The sequence below is a fragment of the Leuresthes tenuis genome, unplaced genomic scaffold (genome assembly GCF_036924035.1).
Source record: "Leuresthes tenuis unplaced genomic scaffold, fLeuTen1.0.hap1 SCAF_5, whole genome shotgun sequence".
NCBI lineage: Eukaryota > Metazoa > Chordata > Actinopteri > Atheriniformes > Atherinopsidae > Leuresthes > Leuresthes tenuis.
Genome location: NW_027325359.1, coordinates 19,124,174 through 19,146,702, shown reverse-complemented (window position 1 = coordinate 19,146,702; position 22,529 = coordinate 19,124,174). Strand labels below are relative to the sequence as shown.

Sequence of the window (22,529 nt, the reverse complement as noted above, 5' to 3'; positions counted from 1 at the left end):
CCCACAGAGAATAATCTCCTTTTAAAAGTAAATAGCCCCGTTGGAACAACTTCAGGACCTATGTGTTCGGTTAAAGATACTTCGAGCATTAAAAAACGGTTAAACTGAGCTAAAAACAGACTGCATTCCTCTGATATCTGAATTCAATCTGTCATTTGAATCTCAGCGGGGAGTACGGGGACAGTTATAAGAGTTCCCATGTGAACATAATTCCTTCTGAGTGCTCTGTAGTGCAGCTCACTGACACATGTTTTGCTCATTGCACGGTGGGATAATAAAAAACAAAATTAAATGTGCAGAGATGCAGGTGTGGACTTAATGACCCGTGTATTTTGAAATAGCCTTTTCTTTATTTAAATTAGGCGGCATTTACGCACACGATAGGCTACTTAAACCCTCTCTTTTCCACGTGTTTTTTTCCTACACGTTTTTCAGGTTATTTGCAGCCCCCTATATTTAAATGAATATCCCAATTTCACAGTTTTATGTGCAATAATGTATGTGCAACCCACTTTACTCGCTTTATCTGCTGGAGCTCCCGCAGGTGAAAGGGGGCAGAGTTTCACCAGAGTTTCTTGGGAAACACCTCCCTCCGCTCTTCGGATGGGACGGACAGAGTTGCAGTCGGGACGCTTCCAAACTTTCCTGAAACGTCAAGTGTCCCTCGTCCTGCCATGCTTGGACTGCTGTGACATATTCTTTTGAATCGCCGGAGCTGTCTTTCTTACGTGCCTGAGTCATGGCTCCGTTTGGAAAAAACTTCCTCAAAACTCGACTGAAAAACAGGTAATTTGATGAGATGAGTGTAAGGTTTCATGAAACCTGTTGAGTGTGTTTTTCTAAACCGGAGTCTGAGTGTGAGTAAGCGCCGAGAGGGGAAATGTTTGCTTGGACGAATTACGCACAATCCGATGCGCATTGGAGTTTAAATGTAAGGTGAACAACAAACAAAGTGGGATAAGGAACCGCAGCTTTGAAACAGCATCTTCTCGACTATTTTTAGACGGGAAAAAAACTTCAGGCGGCTAGAAGTGAAATCTAAATAGCAATGTTGTAAAGTGAGGCAAATGCGCCTTGGAACTCAGGGTTATCATAAACTATCCAGCGCACCTTTGTTAATGTTTTAAACCAATATTTACCTGGTTTTGGACATCTTAACATCTGTGTTGCTATTTTAGGGGTAAACCGTGACCAAAAAGTCAAAAAGAAATCTATTAGTAACAGTATGTGTGTGTGTGCGCGCATGAAGCAGCAGTGGAGCTATGTTTTTGTATAATTTGACACTCCCTCTGTCTGTGTGGCCTTCAGTGGTGGTCCTCACTCTTCATAAATTAAACTGTGCATCAACAAATGTGTTGAATTTTTTATTTTTAAAAAAAAGCATTTTTCTTAAGATAAGCTTTTTATCTGATCCAGTGGAGTGATAAAAACATTCTCGTCTCAGTTTCAGTGAGATCCTATAATCAGGGTTAAGATCATTTGCCAAAGCAATTTCCTTAAGTGTCTGACTTGGCCTTTTGATGTGTCACTGGCTGCAGCTGGGGTATAGCCATGCTTTCGAAAGGTGGGGAAATTAAGTTTACATAGGCTCAAAGCTGCCTCCTGATACTGCAGCAGAAATTCTGTTTGATTTGTTAACTGCAGCCTTTTGTGCACAGTTGACAAACAGTTTATTTTTCAGTGTCTGGCTCACAATTCAATACCGTACAGAATTGACAAGAACAGGATCAAGAAAGTAGAAGTACATTCATTAGCTCTACCTATTAACATTATTGCATACAACTAAACTCAGCAAAAAAAAAGGTTCGATTTAGTTCAGATATGATACAGCCTTTTATGCTAAATGAATGTATATATTTTTTGACAGTGGCACCATCAGCAGAATGGATCACACAGATCTGAGTGGGATCTTTAATAAAACTTCAAACAGTCAGACTGAAGTTGTCTCGAGTTGATGTCTTGTGTTTTCTTTTTTTTTTTTTTTGCAAGTGTGTGTGTGCTGCACAGTAATTACCATTGTGGTACCTATAATTATGTCAAGTGTTTAGATCTGTTGGCGTGTCAAACGTTTGATTACAGACGCTGGCTCACACTCGCACCGAAACACTGAGTGTGATGTTTGCCAAAGAATGGCAGGACATGAAGTTGCTGTTGAAACACAAAAACTGCAATAAACCTAAAGATATATGATTTAATTCTATACTTTCATTCTCACAATGCATCACTGAGGCATTGGGCACTGTACTGATGTAGAAAAAGAGCACATGCAATTTCAGTCAAAGTTCACACCACAAGATTTTCTTCAAGGGTTGTTGGATTGTTTTACTGTTCATTGTCTGGGAGTTTTCAAGCAGTTGTGGCTTCACACTGAACATGATGAACTGTGACAGGGGGTCACACACTTAACGATTTGCCAGATTTTACCCCAGAGTCTGGCTAGTTTTTATTCAGCGGTTCCTGTTGTTATGCAGCAAGTCTCTCTCTCGCAGTTCACCTTACAGCAGCTGCAACATGATGCAGATAGCTCCTGGTGATTCAGTTTTACTGACCTGTTTTGAAACGAGCGAGCTTTTCTCTTCAAAGCTTCTTTCTCTCTAGTCTGTTGTGATATTGCATGATGGAAATGTGCTCACCAGTTTGCTCACCAAATTACAAAGGCTAATATCAATTTTATTCAATGCATTGGGATGTCAAAAATGTGTAACTGTACAAGCTGTATGCTGCGAACAAAACTGTTTTCCGGGATGTCTTAAAGGGGGCAGTTGAGTACATAAATACGTTTAAAAGGAGGTAGTCATTTAGTATGTTTTAGTAATTACAGTTTCAGTTGCTTCACAGACAGAATGTCTGTCTGAAATCAGCATGACAGTGTGGTGGGTGTTTACAGTACTGTGTGGCTGTTTTGCTCAGTAACTTGTAAAGTGTTTATGAGGAGTACATCTTGAGTTGTGTTCCCAAATAGGCAAGTTAGTTTTCATTGCTAGTATATTCAAATCTGGGCTAAATCCAAATGTTTAACCATCATCTTCAAATAGACCCAGACATCTACTAAATTGCCCTCTGAACACTATCTTTCTTCTGCTTGCATGTCGTGGTGGTAATACAGCTGCTCTCCCACATTGATCGACCCGCAGCACCAATTGTTCTTTCTAATATAGTAAAAACATCAATTTATCAAGCAAAGCAATTAGATACTAATTGAAACAGTTTTTGAAGGGGTTGCCTGCCAGTGACATATATGGTCAAAGTAATGTAGTGCCCTCTTGCTTTAAGCTACTATTGCTGCCATACAGCATTATGCACAGAGCCAATTAGCTGCTGAAATTGCTTGGTTCATGCAGATTAGCTGGCAAAAGCAAACAAAGAAAGATGCTATTTGAGCTAAAAGAGACAAAAGAAGCAATTTATCTTTTATGCAAGCTAAAGCTACTTTGGTGATTCACAGGCCTGCCGGGAGTAGAAAATAATAGGGGTGGGGGGGGTTCACAGAGGAAAGGAAGAAAAGGGAAGGGGTGTTGTGTCTCTGCTCACAGATGCCTATCAGAGCGCTAGTCATTCCAGAGATAAACATATCCAGATAGAAAGGTGATGTTATTTCCTCAGCAATGCCTCATCCTCTTACAGATAAGAGCAAGAGGAAGCACCTTCTGTCCAGCACTGGATAGTTTCTCTCCTGTATTCTGTGTTCCTTTCTTCTTTATATAGATCAGGCATTATGTAGATACTGTACTTTCTTTCTTATACGCTTGATCTGAAGTTTTTCTGAGAGGAAATCAGCTTGGTTTTGGTCATCTTAAACAACGCAAACATCTGTAAAGTAGTGGGTTATATCCCACGTTCGGCACTTTGTTCGCTTCAACTGATTTTAAAGGTTTCATTTACCTAATTTCCCGCAGAAAATTGTTTAGTATACCACATAAAGTAGTTTTTAGAAGGACTTTCAGAAGGAAGCATTTTAAAAGTTCCTAGACGTATATGACGCATGACTTTGTAGCTGCATTAGCAGTGTGACTGCATAAAAATTTCACTTCGTTAACCAGAATGTCCAAGTTGAAAATGTCTCGACAACTGGATTGCCTGCCATTAAATTGAATTAAAAATCTAGTGTGCTCAGAGAATGAATGTCTGAGCTGGATGATCCCTTTAGTTTTCCCCTGGTGCTGCCATGAAGCTGACATTTGCAGATTTAGGCAAAATGTCTACTATTGAACGGATGACATTTGTGACAAACTTTCATCACTATTGTTGATCTCTTCACTTTTCTTCCAGCAATGTCATCGGGTAAATAAAACTGCAAACCTATTGCTTTTTCCATTTGCCTGAACTCTACTTTATGATCACTACAAATTTAATACTCATCTGTAATTTTATGAGGTGGTGCCAGAAATCATGAAGATGGACATGCTGTATCAAATAATGAAAGGGTACATGTTATTATTGGCAAAGCCATCTTGGCAAACTGGGCCACCACTCTTTAATCAGGAATGGTTAACTATCTTGATTTATTGATAATGTGCTGATTTCAATATTTCTGTTCTGAACTTTTAAATAACATTTAAATTTAAATAAAAAGCAGACCATGACAGACAGCTTAATAAGTCTTAATAGTTCTAAACAAAAGTGTCACCTAAATGTGCCTCCTCCTTATCCGCTACTGAACAAGGCTGGAGTTTGGAAAGATAAGGGTGGATAAGTCCTTTTTTCCTGGACATTGTAGTTCCAGAGTGTCCTTGAGAGACCATATTACAGTCGTATTTTTTTTATTCTCTAAAATGCTGCCCTTTAAATCCCTGCACATTCCAACAGGTTCTCCAATGGAAACGCTAAATCTTCTAAACTGCTGCCCTTACAACCAACATGAAGGAAATAACTCATATGAGCATTTAAACATTCAAACAAATATCCTTCTCAAGTGTTTCCTTTGTCAAGTCACAAAGTTCTCACACGGAAGAAGGGGCTGGGTGGGGCTGGTTGGTGCAGTCATGCATTGAAGTATGGGGCGCTTGATCGAAACCGACATATTACTATTATTTTCTCCACTTCTGAGTTATGTTCACTGAATAGCAACACTTTATTGAAACTCTTTTATCATTTCCTGGTTGGGTTTTAAAAAAAAAAAAAAATACTTGCAACCCCTCATTAAATGGATGCCATTTTGCACTTAACATGCAATTGCTCCCACGACAGCTACATTACTTGAACATTATTATGGCTGTGTCTGTTTCCATGAACAAACACCCCACAGGGACAGTTTTGCCTTGAGGGACAGTCTTGCTGACCAATTATTTTATCACCACCAGTAGATTAATCCAAATATTGTCACTAAATGAATCCCTTCGCAAGAGAAACAAAATATTGTTGACAGCAGTGGTTATGGGATATATGGGTTATGGGATATAAACTTTTGTTCCTGCTGGAAAAAATATGCATCACTTGGGTGTATGCTTTATTAATTCAAAGTCTGTGTTTTACTTATGTCAGTATTATGTCATCTATATTCTAATATTTCATTCATTTCTGAGTTTACATGAATAATGTGCTATACACTAGGGTGCAACGGTACAGGTAACCCACGGTACGGTCTGTATCTTGTTTTTTGGGTGTTTTTAATTTTTTAATTTTTTTTTTTTTTTTTCAATAAAATTTATTAGTTATTTTGCTTGTTAGCAAAAACTGTAAACATACCAGTATCACTGGTGTACTGAATAATATAACACTTTCCTTTAAAGTTAACAGTTACTAAACACGACATTCGTGTACTGCTTGTACGCACCTTTAGTCGCAGCACACAAATGCTGCCCTCTCAATGCGCGCTGCAATGTAAATTAGTCTAACTAACGTCCAGATCAGAGCTAGATGGCGCACTGACCATCGGCAATCTCCGAGCAGGCCACCGGGAAATGTACTGGTGCTCCCTATGGCTAGTCCACCACTGCTCTCAATTCCTCCGCTAGTGCTGGCCATGCCTCTTTGTTTTCTTTTTGCTGCTTCCATGTGCAAGCTGCACTTTGAACTCACCTTCAGTTACAACAGTGTGACTGACAGGGGGTGCATGGGTGGAGGCACAATAGTGATTGGACATCAACTCACGTCTTGCAGGGAGGGCTTTTCACCTGCCTGGACAGGCACACACGGTGGCCTGTAAACGCATCATCGCAAAATGAATTGCAAAACTGAAAAACCCGCGGTGTATTGTCCCGTTTATAGCGCACCGAACGGTTCAATATTTTACCAAATACCATTGCTTCCCCACTATACACCTACAAAGAACTGTCCTTGCTATTGCCACCTTATCAGATGTCTACTGATCTGAGACAGCTTGCTGAGACAACTGAGGGCTGTAATTCTGTAATTTGCGATGACTTGTTCAAACCACCAGCATGCTGTCCTCTGTGGTAACTTGTAGCTGGCAAATTTATACCAGAAGGAATTAGAAGGTTGTTATTATGAGTGTTACAATTGAGAAGAATATGCCACCACTGTGAGGCTGCAATGAAATCATTCCACGCAGAAACTTGCAACAAAATTCCTATAATTTAAAAGTGGTTTCCTCCCACGTGTCTGATGTCTACCTGCAGATCTCTGCCTCTAAGTTCAATCTGAGGTCAAGCTGGTTTGCTCAGGTTTCTTGGGTGCACTCAAGTGTGAAATATTGAGCTCTAACCTATCCTGTGTCTTTCACTGTATAGCATCTTTCCAAGTTTTTATAGTACCTTTTAAGTTAGAGCGTCATACAGTGGATTTGAGTTAATTACAACATCCGTGTCAGCTTATCAGTCAAAAATTCACCTATGAAGGCACCCTCATTTACTGTGTCTAGAAACTGGATTCCAAATGGCACCAGAGGTGCAAGCCCTTATGATGGGTTTAGGTGTTATGCATGAAGTACTTTTGTATGCTCTGCCAGGGAGTTTGAAGGTTTTTGCATTCCCAAGGCCTGATAACAGTTTCATCAAAATGTTTTCCTCATACAGGATTCTGTTTAAACAAACACTAGTTCCAGAGATGTGATTTTATAGTCTTCAAGTTCCCATGAAACAAAAGATGTTTGTTTATATATGCTGTCTTGTGCAACATGCAACCAAAACATGCATCTCTGTCTCAACAATGACAAAAGTGATATTGTATGTGATTTTAATTGGATTTTTGTGATAGTTTTTCATAACTTGTAAAACGACTGGGAGAAAAAAAAATGCTGATCATTCACTTTGATTGAAGAAAAATTTTATCAGTCACAACAGATTAGGACTTTTTTTCAGATTAGGCAGCCTCCTGAGCTGTGTTCTTACAGGAAACTCGGAAATATGCGGAAGCAAAGCGCCCTAACGTAGCTGTTTCATGGTAACTTTTAGCAATTACAGCCTATAGTAGGTTAAGAATTGGATTTTTATAAAGCTCCACCAAAAATTCTGACTTGAAATTTGTAGAATTTCTCTTTTGAAATGTAATTTTGCTATTTTCTTCAAGAGTATGAACTTTAAATTGGTCTAGGTTTCTGTCAATTCAAGTTAGCCAGTTCAAATACTCACAAGCTTGTACAATTGTATTTCTGTATAATAGGAACCACCTCAAAATTCTAAAAAAAACAATTCACACTGGCATTTAAGTCGTAACTGTACAGCGACGTAACTGCTCTTTTACATTTAAGCTAATCTAGTTAGCAGTTAGCTAGTAGGAGTCTCGAGTAGCCATTTATAGAAGCATGTCATGAAAGTCATGGTCATGAATTAATTTAATGTTTATTTCTTTCTCTTCTCAGTTAAATCCTTGGCATTTTGGTTTCCAAATCACTGCCACAAACTGTTCCAAACATATTTGTTAACGCTTTCTTCACATTTGAGTGGAGCTGAAAACAGGCCTACAGTAAATCCATTATTCCTCTTCCTCCCTCTGTCCATTAAAATGTGCCGGCAGGATGTTGCCTGAGAGTTAGTGATTGTGGCCCAGGACAAACACAGGTGTTTCCCTGCTTTGCTGTACCCTCTTCCTGTACAGCTGAGGGACCAGGTCACCCTCACTAAAATACACAATTGTTTATAGAGCATGTTTATTCACCTTTATGCTCATAAATTACCACAGAAACACGCTTCTCGCATGTTTAGATTTGATGGAAATATTTACGCTTCAGTGATTTCAAACATATCTTGTACAACTACCTTGTTTTTTGTCTTATTTCTCTTTCCATCAGCACATGGATCCACATGGTTGAATTTGTTTGGAATTTCTGACCCTGCCTTAACAAATTTCGTCTACTCAAAGCTGCTCTGACATATGAAGTAATGCAATGCTGTTGTTCAATTGCGTTATGCTGTGCAGGTGTGGCTATTTGTGTGTGCACCCGCTGTTTTCTTTTTTTAATATACAGCAGTTGTGGGGTGTAATCATGGTAGGTGCAGTTGGAAATTTTTGAGCTTATAGTTGCCATGCACATTGTCTAGATATGCCACAGACTTGTGTGGCCTACACACCACTCAGATATTTGCTTTGCCCTGCTCTTCTCCGAGGCTCTGGATAACCATTAACCAGCCTCTTATTTTGTATCACATTCCCAAGACCTTATTCAACAGGTTTACACAATACATCAGTTGTGCGCTTTCATTCTATGCTGTTTCCCATTTTTCATAAAATCTGCAAAATGTGAGACATGGTAATTCAGAATTTAAGTTCTCTCCTTCAAATAATGTTCTTACCTGTAGTATCTTATTTGTGTTGATGTTCAGCGGATGGGATTTCTGTATCATCTGGTTCGCTTGTGTATTTTTTCATTCATCTTTCCTACTTACAATCAGTGGTTAATGTGAGTCACAGTCGAGCAAGATTGCTCAGCAGATAAAAACACAGCAGCTACATGATGCAACGTTCCCATCTGAAGCTGTTACTGCATACCAAGTGAAGGAATAATATCACACTTTTGATATCCAGTCTGAGAACAATTGTAGTATCTGATTGGATTTTTTTCCCCCTATAAATATGGATTATTTACAGCCACCATGTCTATGTTTTAAAGTTTTATAAAAGCATTAAAAGATGCATAGAGGAGTGTTGCATTTAAAAACGCACTAGTGATATACTGTTTGGCCCAGTGGTTTCTCTCTATCTATGTCATAAGCCTCGGTGATGTAATCTGGTGTTGTTATTTGAAACTAAGTTTCTCAACGTATTCTCAATCAAACATAACATCATTGACAACATTACTTGGATTTATTGCTGTCAACAGATTAATGAAAGATTGCCTGCTGGCCTGCAAAACCACAGACCAACATTCCTTCAACCCACAAAATCAGCCCTTAGTTCAGGATTGGAGGAGGAGCTCAGGTTTTTGTCTCTTGCTGATATTATATGGATAATCATTCTTTGTTTTGTTTTTTGGCAGCATAATTACAGGAATATTATATGACACATAATTTTGCTTTCAAAGGACGCTTTAACTCTAAATATAAGTAATTCACAGAGACAGAAACTTGGCAGTCTGCTTCAGTAGAGTGAACTCAATAAATCACATGAATTGCAGAATATTTAAACATGTTATCTTTCATATAAACAATAACATGATACATCATTCTTTATCCTAAAATCGGATTGAAATGTCTGCCAATGTTATCTACTTATTTGATTATTTGTGGCTGTCTGCGTTGCCGGTGCCTATCATTTAATGACTGGATATTAGGTCCTGTATATTACCGGCGCTCCATTAACCTTGTAAAAAATGGATATCTTTGGTCCATCAGTGGTCAATTTTTGCACAAATTTTACGGTCCAGACGAAAAGTTAATGAGCGCCATGGGGTTAAATAGCTCAGAACCAAACCATTAAATGATCATCTGTGATGGGTAGGACGATGAGTAACAGTCTAATAGAATCAAGCCAGGGAGCACAAAATGAGTGAATGTAGTTTTCTGCTCATTGACCTAATGGAAAACCATTAAAGTGGGATCTAGTCATGAAAACATACATCTTAGAAGTGAAAGATCCTAAAAAGCATGAGAGTAACAGTATATGTCTTGCATTCAAAATGGCAAATCTGTAACTGCTATAGTAAGCACTCTTTCAAAATTTTTATTTAAAATAAATAATTTTACTTTGACATTTTAAGGCTGCCTTGTGTGCCTAGGGGTTGAATACATTGTAATGTCATTATTGAGGTTTCAGGTTCCTTTAACGACTCTTTCATGTCATCTCGCTTCTCTTTTTTTTTTCTTTTTTTTGTCTTTTCTCTCCAGCCTCATTTGATCTAGAGACAAACAAGATCACCAAGACACTTAGATTGTGGGAAAAGTTAAATGCTAATGTGAACATGCCCGCAATGATCGCCACTACCCGATGTGGGTTTGATAGCTATGTCTCTTAATTTGAAGAAGACCATTGCAATATGTATCTGAGTTTTTAAATCGGACCGTATCTTGCTTAATTTTGATCAGATGTTTATGAAATTTGCTTTCTTATTAACATGAGAAAATTAAACTAATTTTAAAAAACAGTTTGGAATTGAATTTGTGTGAAAATCTAACTTCTAACCACCCTCAAATTTATGTAGCATATGTAGGCTCAGATCTTCCAACAACCAAGAATGTGGAATTTTGTCCCGGCTTGTTGCTTTACATGTATTACTGTTTCAACTTTAAAAAGCAAACTTAAAAAAGAAGGACAACCAGTCAAAACTGGGGACAATTTTTCTTTTCCATTTTCTAACTCTTATTTACACGGATCACTGGTTTCATTAGCACTATATGTCCCAAAGTGTAGCTGTGGCTTTTTAGAACGGTGGCAATCTTTTGGCATAGATCTAATTAACTCTGCAGTTGATAACTGAATCTTACACTGAAATGTAATCATTATCTTGTCACCTCATAACAAACAAGATTTCATGAAAATCTAATCCGATTTAGCAGAGTACATTTGATTTTGCACAGAAATCCACATCTCTCAATTTACATTCTGTTAGTATTGCCCTGCCAACATGACAAACTTAGAAACATTTCTTAACCCTTACAAAGTCCATGCGCATGTGTGGATCACTTTAGGGAGTTACTAGGATGCTAAAAAAAATAGCTGATGAATTCTAACATTGGCTGATTAGCCATTGACAAGTTGTATTTCGATGAATGAGCTTAATAGAAAAATGTGTTGTTTTTTGTTTTTTTTTTTGTTTTTTTTCTCTCCCCACAATAATTTCAATTGTTAATTACTTATCTTTTTTTTAAATCCTCTAATAGTGTGCCCTACAAATGTCAACTTCATAGTGGCAGCAGGCTACTTGGCTTGGAATGTAAAAGACCAGCTGTGCATAAATGCTGTTAACTGTCGCCATGTCAACAGCTTAGTTGAAATGCCCAATGAACTGTACTTAATTGTTTGATGGCTCTCGGGTATTGTGGATGTACTTGATGTGTTCGTATTGTTTAAAACATTAACAAGCACGGGCACCACAATGGTCTTCATAAACATATTGGCTTCAGCTACTTTAACCACAACCTCTCTAAATACCTCACAATTGTGTGATCAATGTTGACATAACTTATATTTTAATGCTGAACCAAATTAAGTTCTGTATTTGTATAAATGTTGTAGAACATTAGATAACAAAGAATGCTTTCAGCATTATGTAAAAAAAACAACAATTATAAAGCTATATTAGCGTCAATTGTAAGTTTGTTTTTCTGTCTCTCTCCCAGGACAAAAGATGCAGAGCCTGTGGTTGGAAAGGAGATTCAAGTTACCGTTTGCAATGAAGAGAAGGTCGTCTGTGGAGTAACAAAGCACACAACATGTGCAGATATGATTCAGGCTTTACTGGAGGATCACAAGTCTATCCCAGAGAGCAAGCGACTCCTGCATGGGGAGCCCAAAGACTTCTGTCTCGTCGAGCGATGGAAGGGGTTTGAAAGAGCCTTGCCCCCTCTCACCAGGATCCTGAGACTCTGGTATGCTTGGGGTGACCAGCGACCCTTTATACAGTTCATTTTGGTGAAAACCAGTGATTTTGTGCCTCAGCCCACTAAGATGATTGGAAAGTCTAGAGGGGCCAGGCCGAAACGATGGGAGCATGGTCACTCTCAGTATGCCCAGCCTCTGCCAGTGGAGAAGCAAAAACGCATGGTGAAAAAAGCTTTCCGGAAGCTTGAGAAGATTCACAAAGAGAGCAGGAGCTCTCCAGGAGCCGAAGAGATCGATCGCATGGTGCAGCTTATTCTCAACCAGGATCACACAATCAGAGAGCAGATCCAGCGGATGAGAGAGTTGGATTTGGAGATTGAGCAATTTGAGCACCAAGTGCAGAGGGAAGCTGAATCTGAGGGTACACTGGCTCAGGCTAGTGGTCCAAATTTGGTGGGACACAGCGATGAGCATCTCGAGTGTTTGTACAGCAGTGATGGGGTTGAACAGCTGGAGATGCAGATTCAGAGGCACAAGGAACTCATCCTCCAGCTTTCCCAGGATATCGACGCTGAGCTGAGGAAGGCTAACTTCCCTCTGGTCCAACATGAGGACAATGAGCAGAAATTAGCTGCGGCGACATCTGGTTTTCCTGCTGAAGCTGATGAAGCACTCTATAATGCTGAGGTTGAGGGGCTTCAAGATGAACTGAAATGCAGCATATTCAGTGGCGTGGCACTTCAAAACCAAGTTGCAGAAATCGACAAGCAGCTTAAGTACTTTGACTATACACTGGTTGCTAAGGACGAGGAGTGCTGGCAGCTTGCAGCCCAGCTGAACTCACTGCAAATCATGGACAGCATGGAGGAGAAGAAGCCTGTGCCTGTCCTTGTAAAAAACGAGGCTCAGTGCAGTGTGTCCCAGACAGTGAAACTCAAACACAGTCTGTCCCCTCCAGACGTTACAGACACAGACTCAGACACTGGGATTAGCTCCACACACAGTCAGGATTCACTGTCACCATGCCTGGACTTCCCTCCCCCACTGGACACAGACGTTTGAAGAATCCTGGTAATCCTCCAATTTATCGTTCTACAAGCACCAGCTTCACATTGTGCCTCTCACATATGGTCTTTATCTCCTTGCTTGAGTTAAGTTACTTTATCGTTGGGTATATTTATTGATTTATTTATATATTATTATATACTACAAAAAGTGTGCAAAGTGATAGATGGTAGACTTTTGGATTAATGAGTCAAGTCTTATGGAATAAACCGAAAGTAATCAGTTGTACCAAATCAAGAGTTGTTTATTTGTTTGTTTGCTTTTTTATTCTGGTAGACACAAAATTCTTTGTAGGAGAGATCTGAATATACCCTCAACTTAAGCTTCAAGGGTTCTTAAATTACAATGTGGGTATGTGTAAGGTCAATGGATGCTTGGGCTTGAGTGTGAAATGAAACTCTATATGAAATATGTAGACAGGCAACAGACCTAGCTGCAGGCAAGATGGTGGACTATGGAAACTGTCTAAAGATGGCAGTTGGCATGAAAAGTTGTCACCAATCAAGTGGGGAAAAATAAATAAATCAACGTTCAACCTTACACTTTCAGTACAACTTTTTCAGATAGGTAGTGATCTAAGACAATCTGTCTTGTTGGCATCTGTAACATTTGCGCTTGAATAATCAGGGTTGAATCCTCAAAATGGGATCCACAGGCTAACAACCTAATGTAACTTGATCCAAAGGTTTTGCACTCAATGGCACCATATAAAACTTATTTCTTTTAAGTTACATAAACAATTTCGAAAGTGTTTAAAGCTTGGAATGAAACCTTTTAACAAGTTAGATAACTTTTTTAAAGAGGCAAACAAACAGTATTTATTTTCTGTCACAAGATAGTATACAAGCAATATAGCTAAAATTGACACAAAAATTATCTACTTCTGTTTGTGTAAAGGCATTATCACTGTCAGCTTCCACAGTGCCTCTGTGGGTGGTACCCGAGTGGTCCACCATCTTGTCTGCAGCTTGGTCCCACACTGGAGGTTCCCAGTAAGGTGCCTAAGGGGACTATTTCTTACCATTTAATACTCCTGTTCCTGATTCCTTTTAGATGTGAATTACTGTATCCTTGTTTCTTTGTTTAACCTTTTTCCTCTCTAAGACAAAGTAATTTTTTTTCCTTTGTTCATAATACTCTTTATCAGAATGGAACACTTTTCATGCTGCTTTCATTTTTAGGCAGTCCTTTTGTTTCTGTATTGTTAATCGGCAAGTAGTTTAACTACTTGTTTAACTTTAAATCAATCAATTTGTCTCTGATGATGCATCAAAAAAAATTCCGGACTCACTCATCAGCAGAAACAATAGCAGACAGATCAATTCAGTGTTTGAGCAGCCATATGTAATTTTTGCCTGCCCTTCACATCTGAAATGAATTACACCCTGCGGTTGCAACTACACTGTTTACGTCGGTCTGATTTTCCATTTAGAGGCACAAAAGTTTAGTCCCTGTGTCAGGTGTTGTTATCACAGTCCCATTAGCTAAAGGTGAATTTGGACTTTTCTCAAGTTCTCAAACTATTTGTGAAGCTGCACTTCTTTGTACATACTTAAATGTATAAATAATGTTTTACATTAAAACAAATAGCTCAATAGTTTGGATGTAGAATTTCTTCAATAAAATATTTGAGAAACATTCCTCTTAACTAAGTTGTAAATACATTTTGCTGTAAGTACTGTAAATATGAGACGTGCACAATTTTTAAAGACAATTTGCTAAAGCAATTTGAAAAGCTATTTATTTCCCATGTCACTGTATTTTGCAGCAAATATTTTGATAATATTTCAAAAGCAGAAATCTACTGAATCAAAGTCACACAAAAAAATGTTACTGTATATATGTACCACATGCTAACTTTCATAATAAAGACTTCTTGTGCAAAACTATAAATCGTTGTTGTGGACTTTGTTTCAGCTATGCATCGATGATGAAATGAATCCTTCTTGGATATGACTTGGTAACGGTGCCAACAGATGATGTTAGTGCCAAAACAAAAAAGAAAACCTAACTTTGCCAAAACAGGGTTGAAATATAAAGATTCTACAAAGCGCAGAGTTATCAATGTGAAACAACACAGCTACCTTTAAACCCCCTTTCAGACCTGTACTATATAAGCAGATGACAATGCACAAACAACAGCAAGTGCTCTCTTCATGCCAAGGTACTGCTGACAGACTAACACTTTGTACTTGGGGTACAGCAGGCCAAGTGAGTGGAAAAGCAGAGGATATCTATTTCACACACTAATTGCTAACCCCCCCTCCTCTTTCACTGCTTCAAGCTACTAAGTAACAAAGTATGAAAGGCTGTACAGCTTACAATGTGGACAATCTCGCACTGGTGCCCCATACCCGTTGATGGAATGGCGGATTATGACGGCATTTCCAGTGTTATCTGTCTCACCATCATACCTCAAGTTGGGACAAAGGCGTTGTCTGGAATTTACTTTTAAAAGCTTTAAAAGACTTGTCCTGAGTCGGTGAAAGAAATGTTGGGTAACTAAATCTTTTATTCAACAATTAGCCACGTTTTGGCAGGAGTCTTCCACCTGCGTCTAAAGTTTGTCATTTTTCTTTTGTATTTCAAAGGAAGAACACAAAATTTTCTGTGCCCATGATTAAACTTTGAAAAGAGATCAAGATATTATAAGAGAATTGCAATGACGGTGTTAACAGTCCTTTTTGTAATGACAGATATCGACTATCTTCAAAAGTTTTTCTGGGTTTTAAGTCAAAGCTCATTATTATATTATATTATATAAGTTTTGAAAACGGTAGTCCTTTTATGCTTTCCTTTCCATAATGCCAACTTGGTGCCAATTATTGTATCTTTTAGCTCTGCAATCTTTATTTTCACTATATAAAAGCCTTTTTGATTTTGTTCAATAACTTTCGGTCACTTTGTTCACATATTCTGATTTGGTTTAAAACCCCAGTTCAATAGTGTTGGGACCCCATGTAAATTTTAAATGAAGATAGAAAACAAATAACATGTCATGTCAAGGTCTGGTCTGCAGGTAGGCTAGTCCAGTACCTGGACTCTTCTACTACGAAGCCATATTGTCGTAATAGATGCAGTATGCGGTTTAACATGTCTTGCTGAAATGTATTCGGCAAGCCGTCCTCTGGATGACAGAATATGTTGCTCTAAAACCTAAAGGTACCTTGGTGCCACTCCAAATGTGTAAGTTGCCAGTTCAAGGTCCCCCCTATACTATCAGTGATGCAGGCTTTTGATCTGAGTCCCCTTTAGTCCTCCAGATTGCCAAAATCCAGCATCCATGATTCTCAAAAAGAACTTCAAATTTCAATTTGTCTGACCACAGAACAGTTTTCCACTTTGCCTCAGCCCGTTTTAAACGAGTTATGTCTCAGAGAGGCATTTCTGGGTTATGGCCACATATGGCCTCTTTTTTTGCATGATAGAGCTTTAAGCTTCATTTGTGGAAGATCACTGACATCTAGAACTGATTTTTAGCTGTGTCCTTTGCACACAGACGTTCCTGAGTCTCTGAACCTTTCAATAATATTATGTACTGCTCACAATTTTAGATGAAACATCATTCTGAAATTGCTTTGTTTGTAGTTTGTTGATGCAGGTTTTTGCAGATTGCTGAACCTCTGGCCTTCTTTACTTCAGACAGACTGTCTCTCTAACGTACTCTTTTTATAGCTAATAATGTGACTGACCTTTTGTTAATTACTAAATAGTTGCAATGTGTTCTTTCATCTACTTCTTTGTAGCACTACTTACTTTCTGTTGCCCTATCCCAACTTTTTGAGATGGGTTCCTCCCATCAGTTTCAAGATGAGGAAATATTTTTCATGAAATGGTATCATGACTCACTTTCAACATTTGTTATGTTTTCTTCATTGTGAATAAAATCTAGTATGCAAATCATTGCATTCTGTATTTCATTTAAGATGGGGTCTGTGGTCCTATTCCAGCTGCCACTGGGCACACTTTGCCAGTTTATATTAGATTTGTTATATTTTTTTTCAGTGCAAATGTATTGCCACCGACACCATTTATTTCATTTTCACTTCCCAGTAATTCAATTGCTTCCTGGTGTAAAAATTAGTCCCACAAAGTTTTTTTTTTAAACTGAATATTTTGGGCAGCTCAAAATGAAAATAGCAGTGTTCCCATTTTCTTCCTTTGGGCTGTAAAACACTCATTTCTGGCCAAGACAATGTGTCCAAAATAACCACATATTCATTCACAAGCAGGCATTCAGTCCACACCTACATGGCTTCAAACAGACGAGTTGTGGCTGCATACTGTCACCTGTCATCCTTTACACCTCCTTTTTCTTTACAACATGCATTGCATGTCATTCTTGAGAAATGCCCCACCATAGCCGATAAGCTGTTCATGGGGTTCAGGCAAGGCGAGGCAGAAAAGGAAACTAATGAACTCAAATGTAGATCAGAAAAAAATTTATAGGAAAAGGCACGGAGATGCCTTGAGGACAAACTCATTTCACATCATTCTACAGTCAAACAAGTCGAGGCACCTGTCACTATAAAATACAGTAAATAATAAAACGAACCAATTCTGACTCTAGTTTTGAAGGCATCAAGGACTTCACTGTGTTTTTTCTCACACTAGTTGTTGCTTAGGTTGCTGAGGCACCACAAAAAGTTAAACAAAGCTTAGGGTGTAAATTTCAAGTTCTTGGCAGGTTGTAAAGACCTGCACTTAAGCTAAGACAGACTATTGAAACTCTTACAGAGTCTTGGGAATATGTGTCCCTTTGTATTAAGTGCTTTTCAGAATCAGTATACAGCATTTGGACTGCAATAAATTCATGGCTTTATTTTTCTTCCACTTTTACAACAAACAGTGAAGAGGCAGTTTTTTACCTGTTGCAGAGTGACTCATTGTCAAGAAAACCCAGAGTAATGCTTGCCTCCTCTCTCTGCTGCTGATCATCAATTCAAAGCTCACAAATCTGTTTGCCGACAACAATAATTACATCTACCAAAATCACAATTAGGCTGACTGAAAAGCTGTCTTTGTTCAGCCCTCCCTGTTACGACAACTGGGCAGTTTGGGTGAACCATAATCTGTTATTGTCTGCTGTTCCACAGACGCTGACGGTGAGAGCTGAAATTTGATTCATCTTATACATCCTCTTCAGTCAGAAACACACTTTGAATTACATCCTCGCCATGTGGATTGCATTCTTGCTTACAACAAAAAGCAACCCATAAACTGAAACTGTGAGATAAGTAAGACAAAGTGTGTAATCAAAATGTGGCTATTGTTTGTTTTATCTTTCTGCAGCTTTCACTGTCAATTAACATCAAGGCAAACTGGCAATTAACATACTCAACAGCACAATGCGGACTGCATAAGGACAACAGAAACAATTTTGACCAACCCTGTGTGTTGTGTCTTGGACCAAGCTTAACACAACAGATAAAAAAACCTAACCTGTCACTTTTTGTATAATTACATGGCTATATCTATGATCAAAAGCCTTGGGAGTGCATTTAGTTCCTGTATACACATGTAGAATAAAGTACATTAACACCTCAGATTAAATCACAATCACGTGTGTTTGGATCTATCATTCAAGTACTTCAAATACATGGATCAACAATTACATTTGGTCATTTGGAAAGCAATTTGGACACTCTGACTGGTGCAGAAAGAGTCATTAGTTTCTACCAGCTGGCTATTCTCTTCTGATCTGTCAGTCAGATCCCCTCTCAATGCAGTGACAGTTTAAATGAAACACATTTCAGATAGCGATGAAATGCTTTCAGATTGTCGAGGATGAGGTAAGACTGGAAACGTACAGTTGACTGCAGCTTCTGACTGCTGCCACGAACAGATTCGAAACCTGAACGTTGAGCGACTTGCAGTGCAGCAAGATGGTTAATGAAGCATGTCCGTCTTGTCTTCACATGTCATTTTTCTGGATAAACTTCATCTTGGGCACGTGCCAAAACCCTGCCCTGCATTTAATGGCGTTCCCACAGCAAGTTTCACAGTAAAGTCGGTTTGATTATAACAAAAGATAAAACATAAGTCATTCGACTGGTTCAACTTCTTTTTATGCTAAACATGTTAAACTTAAATTTAGAATAAGACAGGTCGTTTGTCTGTTTTTTTTTGTTTGTTTTTTTTTTTTGGGGGGGGGGGTGTCTAAGTAGGAGCTGAGATGAAGAAAAACTGGACTGAAATTGTTCCATCTGAAGATATTCATGCAGTGGCTGTGCAGCCAGTCCCACCACCACTGCTTTCGAGTTGTATGAGTCAGGGCTTGTCAAAGTAGTTCAAGGGCCTTGGGCTTAATTGCCTCAATCAAAGCCTTTTTGGAGTGCCATCCCATCCAAGGAGCATGAATCACCTTTTTAAAGAGCCCGAAAAGCAATAAACTGTCACTGCTGCCAGGTAGAGAACAGGCAGGGTGAGGGTGGATTTGAGGGTGAATGTGTATGTGCTGCTGCAGTTTGAAAAATACAATCTGAAAAAAAATACATCGGTGTTCATGAATTCAAATCAAGTTCACCATCAACATCGAACCTTTCTGTGCAAACACACACTTCAAATGCTTACCAGTTAATCCTCCCACATCACATAAGCACATTATGTTTTGGCATGACTGTTAATTTTCCTCCTTATTAGAGCTGCTGTCCTGACGGGGGCTGTTTGCTTTTCTACAGGTGTTCTCTGATGCTGCTCACTCTTCCATTACACAGCAGCCTTTCATTACAAGAAGGTGGAGACACTGTCACTGCTCAGACAGACAGTCAGGTGGGGACAAGAAAGATGGATTCAGTTTGTTCCAACAGAGACGCAGAGACCAAGAAAGGAGCCACAACTGTGTACACACAGGTTAAAGTTTTTGTTTTATTGCTGAGCTGCTCTGGAAACAGAAATAATCTCACTAGAGGAATGAAAGCTTGGTAGGCAGGTTCAAACAGACCTCAGTTCAATTTAGTTCAATTAAGTTTTATTTATACTACAAAGTCACAGCAGAAATCATCTCAAGGCACTTTAAACAAACAGTCCATTTACAATCCAATTAAATCTAATTCACCCAAATTAGTCTAATTCATGTAATGCAAATCCATAAAAAGTTGCTTTGCTAAAGAAATCAATGGATTGTTTTGAATCTTCTCTTCAATTCAGTCCCCCTGCATGTATAGGTGGAGAGGAAAACTCCATTTTAACATGAAGAAACCTCAAGTAGAACCAGACTCAGAAAGAGGATCATATGCCATAACAAAAGTCCAGGGATACCTGCAGAGAAAGAAAAAAGAGAAGCACAAGTTAGTGCCAAAAATAATGTAATATATGTACATACATAGTAAATAAAACAGTGTGAGGAAAAGTGCATCATGGAATGTCCCCCAGCTGTCCAAATCCCACAGCAAATAACATCGAGGTCCAATTAATTCAGGAAAACCATTGACAATGATGCCCTCCAGACTTTTAAAAATATAGTCACTATTCACGCACTGTGTATTTTTTTGTGAGAGATCTAAATGGTCGAAACGCAAACCTTAATGCAAACCTGAAAAAAAGAACAGTGTAACCAAATCAAATGTTATATTTATGTGAAACATTGTTCATTAACTCTTTAATGTCTACGCAGAGGAAAATAGTTCTGTTGCATTTTTTTTGTCTCATAAATTAGTATCATAGGTAACAAAGTCTTCATATAAAATATACTCTTTTCGCATAAGGAGTATTTATCTAATCAGGTATAAGTAAAGATGGCTCAGTGAAATTTACTTCTACTATTTATTTATGAATTTTAAATAAACAGCACATTAAAGGGTTAAAACATATTGAAAGTAATTGATATGTTGTTACTGACCATGTCAGTAATTATATTTTCTTATGAATAATGCATTTTGCATTTAATTTATGACTGCATGCATAACACGTTTTCGGGTTTTTTTGTTTCTTTTTCAAATACTAAAGTGTCATAATCATGGAAAGGGATTATTGTTCAAATAGAAAAAAAGTGTTTCAAAACCACAATCGCATGGCCAATTAATTGGGAAAACAGTTCAGTTGTACAGATATGTCACTGCTAGGAGACAGGGTAGCTTAGAGCAGGAAAGTCAGCTGGAGGCATACTGCACAAAAAAGAACCACTGTGGACATTTTCCATCAGCAACACAATCGTGCAAACAATTTTTTGACTTTCTCACCATAGCATCTCTCCTGAGAAAGGACACTTTGAAGAATTAGCTTGACGGAGAAAAGGTTTGAAGTGGCAGACTCGGGAGGACCGATGCGCTGTGTCAGGCCTGCTCTGCCTTTGATGGTGGACAAGAGGCTCTCTTATTTCCTGTGCCATGTGGAGGTTAGGTGACAAGCACTAATCTAGACACACTTCCCCTCCAGAGCTGGCACTTTGAAGAATGAAGTCTGTGAGATTATGATTTGGGGCTTACTTCCTCAGGGGGGTTTGTTAGGATTGCAGAGCCACCCAAACATATGCATACAGTACATACTGTACACACAGTCACACGTGCACATATATGGTAAAGGTCTTTCACAAGCAAACAACAACAAAACCTTCTTCACAACCCCCAGCAGCTGTTTCTTTCATTGCTCATCACCATGGAAACTAAAAGCACACTCCACTCCCTGGCAGTTGTCTCCTTCAATGCACTCTTAAAGGTTCAAAAGTACCCATGAAAAATCTCAGCAACCTTATTTCCTGCTACATTAACTGCATTTGTTGTTCCCTGCTGTCAATCTAGAATTTGGGGTTTTGTTAAATCATAAAGAAGCATTTTTCCACTGGAAATCTTCCTGAAATTAAAAGAAAAAAACATCTGAATAAATAGCCACGTTCTGACCATTTCTTTTTAAGCTCACTCTGCCTCTTGACAAGTTCAAAACTGTTGAGATCCACAAAGAGCATGCATATTTAGCTGTGCATATGACAACTGAAAGTATTTTATCTGGACTCTTCACTTTTAATTAATGATTATTTTTTATATTTATGGAATGATTTTATTTGCCTTCTTCTGATTTTATATAGCTGTAAAGCACTTTGAATTGCCTTGTGTACGAATTGTGCTCTACAAATAAACTTGCCTTGCCTTGTCTTGCCATTCCATTGTCCCTGGATGTATGACAGACCAGGGCCTGACCTGGCCTGGTGGGCTGGGGTCTCTTTCCAGTTGCTCCCGTGCACTCTTGGGCAGTGGCTTCCTGTGATGTTTCCTGTCAAAGAGGGCTTTCAGGCCTGCAGTCCCTGCCTTGTGTGAGGAATGTGAAACACATAAGTTAAGCTGACAACAGATGTGAACTGAAAAGTATTCATAAATAGAGTTTTTTTGTCATGGTTTTCTACTGTTGCTACATACGTAGGTATGTACGTTTGCAGAACCTGTGGGAAAAAGCAATAAATGTGAATCAATGAAAAGTAGTCATTTTAACAAATCAATTTCCCTGTTTTGCATGTGCATGCACATCTCTGTGTTGAACTTTCAAGGCTCAAAATAACCCAAACTTTTCCAGTGTTCAATTTAAAGATAATTTTGATATTTAATCCATCAGTCAGTTACATTCAGCTGATGTGAAGTGACCAAACATCACAGCTGCAT

The 22,529-nt window shown here is 38.6% G+C and overlaps 1 protein-coding gene across 1 annotated transcript; it reads left to right on the top strand.

Annotated features, from left to right (window-relative positions):
• Positions 1 to 547: 547 nt before the first annotated feature.
• rassf9 (Ras association domain family member 9) lies at positions 548 to 14,832 on the top strand. Its single transcript, XM_072386415.1, has 2 exons — positions 548 to 786; positions 11,673 to 14,832. Exons 1-2 carry the CDS (start codon positions 740 to 742, stop codon positions 12,934 to 12,936), a joined length of 1,311 nt encoding a protein of 436 aa, XP_072242516.1. The 5' UTR covers positions 548 to 739; the 3' UTR covers positions 12,937 to 14,832.
• The last annotated feature ends 7,697 nt before the right edge of the window (positions 14,833 to 22,529 follow it).

Bases quoted from the DNA above. Each gene is read 5' to 3' on its own strand.
- rassf9 (XM_072386415.1), top strand. From the start codon at position 740: ATGGCTCCGTTTGGAAAAAACTTCCTCAAAACTCGACTGAAAAACAG. The intron at 787-11,672 runs GTAATTTGATGA...TCTCTCTCCCAG, and splicing joins AAAACTCGACTGAAAAACAG to GACAAAAGATGCAGAGCCTG.